Consider the following 8,508-nt stretch of genomic DNA (forward strand, 5'->3'; position numbering starts at 1 on the left):
TTGTCCCCTTCTTCACCCAAATATATATATTTCCTTGAGATGGAATCAGATTTTCTGTTTCTTAAGCTGTATTATAATTATGGACTCCAAATTTAAGTCTAGATCTTTTTAAGAATCCAGCACAGCAGAGATAAAGATATCACCACTCCGATCCATAATATAAAACATCATATTGCCGTGCCAATGCCTAGTGGTGGACCTGGTATCAATGTTGTGGAGGAGCTTCGCAAAATGGCACAACAATTTCCAGAAAAGAACAAAAAGTGAAAACGAGAGACCATGTGAGGGCCCCCGAAATCCCTTTCCTCACCATAAAAGTATTGCCATATCATTGTCTGCAAGTAAATGCGGAGAGTTGCCAAAACTTCCTCATCTTCCCTAAGCAAAGACAATATTCATATTTCTACCGTCTCCAAGAATCTTCATTATTCTCTCCTCCCAAATATCAATCCCATAAATGGAAAACGAAAATAAGCATGAAAATTTTACTCTTTCTGTGTCAAAGTTAACAAATCAAGATTGTTCACAATGCTTATGAACTTCTAAAAACAAAAATTTGGATGTACAATCTTACAAAAGGAAGAAGAAGAAGGAGAAAAGATGAACATCTTTAAGCATCATGGCGTAACTTTTGGCATGCATTTACTTCTAGCACTCCTTGCTCCTTGATCCTTTCCACTTTCTCTCATGATGTAACAGCTACGTCTCTCGGTTTGCTGGAAACAAGAACCACAAAAGATGACAAATAATTAGATATCATAGGCTTGTTTAGTAGTGTAATTAGTTGGACGTTCATTGCAAGCTAGCTATGTGCAAGGATTACATACCAAATGATCTTTTGCAGTGGAGAATTGCTTCATGAATTGAGCTTTCAATATCAAGCCTAGAGTCGGTATAGTGTGATGGACTTCGCGGTGTAGAGGCCTGCGGTGAATTGCTCAAGATTTTAGTTTCTGAGTTCTGCAGTCTCCTACAAGCATCAAGTGTATTGCTTGTTTGCTTCACAGCGGCCCAATTGGCAGCAGAATAAGCAGTTCGTCGATCTGGAGATGCCTGCTGTGAATTGCTCCTACTTTGAACTTCCAAAACTTTCCTGTCTAAATCATCTACCCTAATGCTTTTTCTTGACCATCCAAATCCCTGGCAGAAGGGCTTGAGAAGTGAAAAACATCTCTGCAAGACTTTGTTGGATGATTTCGTCCATTTTCTGCTTGAATAATATTTACCCTGATAAGCTGAAGAAACAGATAAAGTTCTGGAAGAAACTGAAGAGAGAGGTGTAGCAGGAACTGATAATGAGGGCTGCATCTTTGTCCGATTACGATTAGGAAAAATTGGCTTGATGCATCCTTCAGCAAATATTTCATCAGCATCAACAAGAGCAAGAGAAGATCTAGAGCCTGGAGTAACATTAAAATCAAACTCTTGGTCATCTTTGAAGATTTTGTTCAGGTGATGGACCATAGGTACTGTTTCGTTGGAAAAATCAACTGATGGCCGGAGAGATTCAAGAAGGCCATCCAAAGAAGGCTCCTGGTTTATCAACCAACTATAAGAAAAACTGTCTGTTGCAAGGGGTTGGGAGTTGTCCATGGTTTTAAGGAGACCCTTGAGTCTTATCTGAGGAGGCAATTGGAAAGACTTGCTCAGAAATTAACTAGCAGTGGCTAGAGGCTGAGAGTTTTCCATGGTTTTATAGCAAGTCTCGTCTGAGGCACAAATGAGAAAGAAATGCTTTTATACTCAGCAAAGATGGGAAAGAGTACGCCACCTTGCCTGAACATTTTACATTGACCACAACACAATATTATGGTCCATATATACAGCTGCCAAGAACAAGTTCATGCAGCATTAATATCCACCTCACAGTTATTTTTCACTACTTGACTTTCAGCAGGCCTCTACATCTAACTTTTGTAAGTACTTACCATTAGCAAGTAATTACAAAATGCTGGACCAGTGGACCTCAAGTTAACATCTCTAACTGACACTCACCATCTAAATCGATTTAAGAAAATGATGTTTTGTTTTTTGACAATTACAGCGTTATCTTTTAATGTAGCAAATAGGCCCAGGAGATGAAAACAATCAAACAACATCAGGGCAATTCTTAACTTCTTTCATCAAAATCAAAGCACTCGGCAATTTACTACTGTCTTTAGTGATATAAGACGAAAAGTTCACGAGCGGCCATCAAAGACACTCAAATTTCGGATACAAATGGCGCCACATCTAATAAACTAGGCTGGTGCTGTAGAAGCTTGATTATAAAAGGAAATGGGTCTGTATAAATATATGTTTGGTAATCAAGGATATTGCTTTTAGCAGAAATTCTTTGGACCGACCATAATGCGCATAATCATTAGTTTAGCAAGTTGTTGTAGCATGATGCCTCAGAAAGGGATGTTTGGTGCCTCTTTGAACATTTTAATATGCATGCATTTGCCAATAGCATCCTTCAACCAGAACCCTTCCTCGAATTCCTCGTCTGTTACTTTCCCGGAGATTTTTTAGCAACAGCAAATAGCAATCAGTCAAAGTCTGAGGTCGTTTCTGTTCCGTGTTTCAATTCATTTACCCCATTCTGCAGCCGCGAGAATAGTGAAAGTAAAGGGCTGTTTGTTAGCAGAAGGAAATCCATAGCCACAGGCCTAGTGGTTAAGCAAGAAGCAAAGTCCATTGGTACTGTATCGTATAGTTTGTAACTTTTGCCTCCCGGCAACAAAGTCTTTGATGGTGAGCACTTTGAATGTCAAACTTCCGACAGCTACCAAAATTTACATAGAGAATGTGAGATGAGACGGTCGTAGCCATAAATGCTGACGGGCAAGAACGCCATTCACGACAAGGCATTAATTATATTAATTAAAATAGTAATTTAAAAAAAAAAAAAAGGAACAAAGGGTCCTTTCACTCCTTTGCAGTTTGGGAGAAGGAAATGAATGAAATATTGACGGACAAAGAAAAGATCAGGTGTGCAATTGAACCAAGTTTTATTGAAATCCCCTCCCTCAATCTGTAATAGCTACAAGAGAGTGTGGCAAACTATCTTCTATTCCAGCTTAGTCATATACAGCCAAGTTCTTACTTTTTAGATCACAGGTTACGGGGTAAGTAATACTAGTGTATGTGTTTGGATAACTAAATTTTTTAAACAATATTTCACTCGCATCGTAAAAATATTTTTTAATTTATTTTTATATATTTTCAACTATCTTTCTATTATACATGCATCGCATCATAAAAGTGCTACAGTGATTATTTCAAATAATACTCTCTATTCAATTATTCTTTAGATCATGACAATATACATAGGCCTGTCAACAGTCCGGATTCCGAACCGGATCCGTCAAAATAATTTTGAGTACGGATAGGAATATAATTCCGTTACCCGAACCTGAAATTTGAATTCAGATATAAATTGATTAATAATTTAAAAAATATATATTTATCGCTATAATACTCCAAATTTACTTCAATCTGATTGTTGCATCCGTCTCGCTAGCATAGGCTAACTTCTATTTTTCTATACGGTCTAAAAAAAGTAAGCTAACGTATGCTTAGTGCAATCATTTTTGCTTACTAATTCCCTTTCCTTTGGCTAATACTACCAGTTTTGGTGTTGTATTGATGACTCCCCTGCCGCCTAAAGTCTCCACCAGTAGAAGAAGATGAAGAGTCTTGCAAGCTGCAACAAGGAAAGAAGAAAGTCTCGCCCACAATATTTGACTAAGTTTAGTGAAGGTACAAATCCGCAGGGATAAAACACACTACCCTAGCACCCCAATTTTAGACAAGCGCCGCATGTCTCTCTCACTCTCTCTTCTCTTTTGCTGTCCCCAGTTTTAGCCGTCCCCTTTCCGAGCTTCAAAGAGGAGCAAGACAAAATCTGAGCTTCCAGTCCACCGCCTCTCTTTCTCTTCGGCCCCGGGCAATTAGTTAAAAGGAAGGAAGGAAAGAAGCAGTTGCAGTGCCCAAACCAATTTTTTTTAAAAAAAAACAATCTGAAAGGATCTATTTGCAGTGGAAGAAGCCAGGTTGGGTTTTGTTTTGCTTTTTTCTATATCTGGGTCTGTTAACTGTTAAGGAAATAGAAGGGAGAGGGAGATTCTCTTCTCTGAAATGTAAATACACCACTACATAGATGGATAGATGGAACAAAAGAAAAAGAAGCAGAAGAAAGAGAAGTGAGAGAGCACTTGTTGTTTAGTTGGTTTAAATGCAGTCTGCAGTGGACTGGATTTCCTGCATCATCCATTCTTCATTCTTCATTCTTCATTCCTGCGGCTGCTTCCTTCATCATTTCTACTTCCTGCTCTCCTCTTATTGCATTCTATCACCAAAACAACAATTAAGCAACAGGAGGCACTTTTATCACCTCGATTTCCCAGCTCCATTTTTCTACTTCCGACTTTCTTTCCGGGAATCGGGATTTGCTCTGCTCACTTCTATTGATGCATATTTTTCCTTTTTTTAAAAAAAAAAAAAAAATTAAACCAATTTCTTTTATTAAGGTGGTTCAGCTTTGCACCGTCTATCTTTCTCAATTTTTCCGGATAGATCCGATCCGGATTCGAGATCCGTCGAATTTGGTTCCGGAACCTAGAGTTGGAGACCCGCTTAAAATCCGAATCCGATAAAAGCACGACAGGTCCGGATCCGAAATAATGAATTTCGGCCGAATCCAACAAACCCGTTGACAGACCTATACATACATATATATATATAGTCACATTAGTGATGTGGTATAAATTTATTTTATCCTGATCCTAAAGGGTACAAACGCATATGTAAATCCAAATTATCACTCCTCAGATGATTGGGTAATCCCTAAACTTTTGGATAATTAAACCTGAAAGATACTTTTTAGATAATTAGGTAATTCATGAGTGTCTGCTTGATATCCCTAAACTTTTGGGATAAATGAAAGAGAATAACATCAAGTGATTAAGAACGTGGTCTAAATAGAAGAGAACTTTGCTCTTTTTCCATTTTCATAACACATTATTATTTGCTTGGAAGCTAGGGATCATGCAATTCTCATTCCGCATTCTTCATATCATTAGAAGAGAACTTTTTCCCTTCTATCCCAACTGATCTCTTTGGATGTTCTTTGCCCTTTTGACTTAGACATGTTTCTAATTTAACAGAATATTTCATATTTAATCTAGAGATTCTTGTTAGGCATGATGTAGTGAACCTTGCTGCATGAAATGAACTGGTTTAGAAACAAGAAACTGTAGAATTAGACATAAAATTAATTTTGTAGACAACTTTTTCTGATATGTAGAAATACAGTGAGATAAGAGGAAAAACATTTGAAAAAAAAAAAAAAAAGTAGTGGGAAGAAGGAAGATTAAAAAAGTAGTGGCTTATTTTATTTGTGGACTTATCTTGTGTTATTTGTATACTTACCTTGCACAGAAAAGGGAAAAAAATTCTATACGAAAACAAAGCCTACAAAAAAAAAAAAATCTTTCATTTCCAAATCAAACCTTAGATTATGAGCTTTAAAATGTAGAATTTGTCAAGAAGAAGGCTTAAAAAATGAAGGAGGTCAATGCTAAGTTTCAGCTAATACTTCAAAAAAAAAAAAAATCAAAACCATATTACCTTGGTTAAATTAGTTAGCTCATTTATATTAGGAATAAAATCTTTTTTTTTTGGTTTGATAGTATTAGGAAGGAAATCTTAAAGAATAATTCTTTAAATCTATTATTGCATGATTAATCCCTTTCCATACCACTATTGGAACATGATTAGAGATTTCCTTTTTAATACCCATTTTAAATCCTTACAACGTAAGAGATCCAACTCAACCAGGGATATGATGAGTTGATGACAGTTGTTTTTTTTCATATTTTCTTTTATCATTTTTTTTCAGCAGGAGAGAAGTGAGCTTTAAAAAGTAGGAAGGAAGTAGGAAGGGAGAAGAGGGATTCGAATCCAAAACCTCTCGACAAATCACAAAAATCTAAAATTCGAACCATGGTTTTTGGGAAGGTATAGACTATTGTTGTTCACAAAATTTATTTGATAATTGCATTATAACTAGGTAGGGCTCCGTAAAGATTGATCCGGACATTCTTGTATTGATAAAAAAAAAAAAAAAAAAAAAAAAAACTAGGTAGGTCCTGATATCACTACGTTATAGTAAAAATCGAACCATGACTTTTTTTTTTTCCCCTTACTTTCCTTTGAATCTTTTTGGTAGATCCGGATATGGATCTAGTTGTCTTGGATGATGATAGATTGGTTGCTAGACAATTTTGTACACTACGATACGACAGGTGTTGTTGTATCACAGGTGCTGAGCCAGAGAACCACATCTAATCGAGGGTAGAAAAAGAATCAGCTTAAACTTGCAGTTAATGTTACGCGTTTGGAGTCCCAGCCTTGATCAACCGCTATCTTTCTGCGGCTTCTCTCCGCGGGCGTCGCTGTGACACCAATTTTATATCTACATTAACGCTCCTACAAATTATTTCATTTTGAAAGAACATCAAGAAACAAGCAGTGCAATACCAAATCCCGATCCCCTTTTTGTTAGGTAAATACTACCAGCCCTTTTGTTTTTGGGTTTACCGCCCCCTTGAATATCTCAGGGGCCGGTTTGGCTTACAATTTTCAATTTTCAATTTTCTTCTTCATTGGTGTCAACAATGGAGAAGGATAACAAGAAGTACATCACGGATGAAGAGCTGAAGAAGCATAACAGGTATGATGATTTGTGGATTTCTATCCATGGGAAAGTCTACGATGTCACAGATTGGGTAAAAGAACATCCCGGCGGAGATGTTCCCATCCTGGATTTAGCCGGCCAAGACGCAACCGATGCGTTCATTGCTTTCCATCCCGGCAGCGCATGGAAGTATCTTGACAGATTTTTTACAGGTTATTATCTGAAAGATTTCCAGGTTTCAGAGGTTTCCAAAGATTACCGGAGAATTGCTACAGAATTTACGAAAGCTGGTATGTTCGAGAAAAAAGGCCACGGGGTGGTTTGCTCCCTTGGCCTGGTTACATTGTTGTTTTCAATTTCCGTTTATGGTGTGTTATGTAGCAACAGTTTCTGGATGCATATGTTTTGTGGTGCCCTGTTGGGGTTCTCGTGGGTGCAAGTGACTTTCTTGGGTCATGATTCTGGACATTATCAGATCATGAGTACCAGAGGATTCAATAAGTTAGCCCAAATCCTCACCGGTAACTGCCTCACTGGAATCAGCATTGCCTGGTGGAAATGGACGCATAACGCCCACCATGTCGCATGCAACAGCCTTGATCATGACCCCGATCTTCAGCATTTGCCTGTTTTTGCAGTCTCCGCAAACCTTTTTAAATCGCTTACTTCCAAATTTTATGGAAGAAAGCTGACATTTGATTCAATGGCGAGATTTCTTGTGAGTTATCAGCATTTCACGTTTTACCCAGTAATGGTAGTTGCAAGAATAAATCTTTATCTGCAGACGCTCTTGCTGTTGTTCTCGAAAAGAAAAGTGCCAGACAGGGCACTGAACATTTTGGGCATCTGTGTTTTCTGGACATGGTTCCCTCTGCTGATCTCATGCCTTCCCAATTGGCAAGAAAGGATATTGTTTGTTCTGGCAAGCTTTTTCGTGTCCGCTTTCCAGCATATTCAGTTCTGTTTGAACCATTTCGCTGCAAATACCTACGTTGGAGCACCTCAAGGGAATGATTGGTTTCAGAAACAGACCAGTGGCACCATTGACATCTCTTGCCCTTCTTGGATGGACTGGGTCTATGGGGGATTGCAATTCCAGCTTGAGCATCATTTGTTCCCCAGGTTGCCCAGGTGCCATCTCAGGAGAATTTCGCCCCTGGTCCAGGACCTCTGCAAGAAGCATAATTTGCCTTACAGAAGTTATGGCTTCTATCAGGCCAATTTGACAACAATCAGGACTCTTAGGGCTGCAGCATTGCAGGCTCGTGATCTCACCAACCCTGTTCCGCAGAATTTGCTCTGGGAAGCTTTCAACACTCATGGCTGAGGATTTCACGGATGCATCAAATCTGTCCTTTCTTTTTTCGTTGTTTAGTTCGTAATCCAAGTAGGTCAGTTATTTGTCTTCTTAGCATTGTTTGGATTTGATTTCTTTTTGCAAAAAAATTATCTGATTGTATCGTTAATGCATCTTCAAATTACCTTTTTATCTTTTCAACTATCTTCTTTATTTCATATATATCTATCACGTTACAAAAAGTGATATATATATATATATAATAATTTTTTAAAATATTATTCCAAATAAATGCAATAGTTTATGCTAGAAAACACTAGAACTAGTAAAATAAATTTTAGGAAAGAAAAACAAAGAGGTAAAAGTTTGCATGCACTTTGGCATTCTGTTCTTGTGATTCAGAGGCTAACCGTACTGGTTATACATCAAGGACTCTGTTATAATATAAACACCTCCGAATCATAATTCATACTTACATTCCAGTTCCCTTGTTTTTTTTTTTTTTTTAATTGCGGTTCATGCAATGCAG

General features: G+C 37.7%; 2 protein-coding genes across 10 annotated transcripts; one reads left to right on the plus strand and one right to left on the minus strand.

The window, feature by feature from the left end:
• Window positions 1–471: 471 nt before the first annotated feature.
• Window positions 472–1,862, minus strand: LOC113728141 (probable membrane-associated kinase regulator 6). The gene is made up of 2 exons (XM_027252663.2): window positions 828–1,862; window positions 472–716 (listed from the first exon to the last, which is right to left on the minus strand). Exons 1-2 carry the CDS (start codon window positions 1,591–1,593, stop codon window positions 700–702), a joined length of 783 nt encoding a protein of 260 aa, XP_027108464.1. The 5' UTR covers window positions 1,594–1,862; the 3' UTR covers window positions 472–699.
• Window positions 1,863–3,749: 1,887 nt separating this feature from the next.
• On the plus strand, window positions 3,750–8,180 carry LOC113728142 (delta(8)-fatty-acid desaturase-like). Of its 9 annotated transcripts, none has more exons than XM_072076599.1 (3): window positions 3,750–4,037; window positions 5,885–6,003; window positions 6,308–8,180. In XM_072076599.1, exon 3 carries the CDS (start codon window positions 6,663–6,665, stop codon window positions 8,007–8,009), a length of 1,347 nt encoding a protein of 448 aa, XP_071932700.1. In that variant the 5' UTR covers window positions 3,750–4,037; window positions 5,885–6,003; window positions 6,308–6,662; the 3' UTR covers window positions 8,010–8,180. The 9 variants fall into 9 exon arrangements, with proteins under 9 accessions (XP_071932700.1, XP_027108470.2, XP_027108472.2 ...); XM_027252669.2 differs by having other exon boundaries at window positions 5,888–6,003; window positions 6,215–8,180; XM_027252671.2 differs by having other exon boundaries at window positions 5,888–6,003.
• Window positions 8,181–8,508: the final 328 nt, after the last annotated feature.

The sequence above is a fragment of the Coffea arabica genome, chromosome 2c (genome assembly GCF_036785885.1).
Source record: "Coffea arabica cultivar ET-39 chromosome 2c, Coffea Arabica ET-39 HiFi, whole genome shotgun sequence".
Lineage (NCBI taxonomy): Eukaryota > Viridiplantae > Streptophyta > Magnoliopsida > Gentianales > Rubiaceae > Coffea > Coffea arabica.

Excerpts from the sequence above, each read along its gene's own strand:
- LOC113728141 (XM_027252663.2), bottom strand. The coding sequence starts at position 1,593 with ATGGACAACTCCCAACCCCTTGCAACAGACAGTTTTTCTTATAGTTGG.
- LOC113728142 (XM_027252664.2), top strand. The coding sequence starts at position 6,663 with ATGGAGAAGGATAACAAGAAGTACATCACGGATGAAGAGCTGAAGAAG.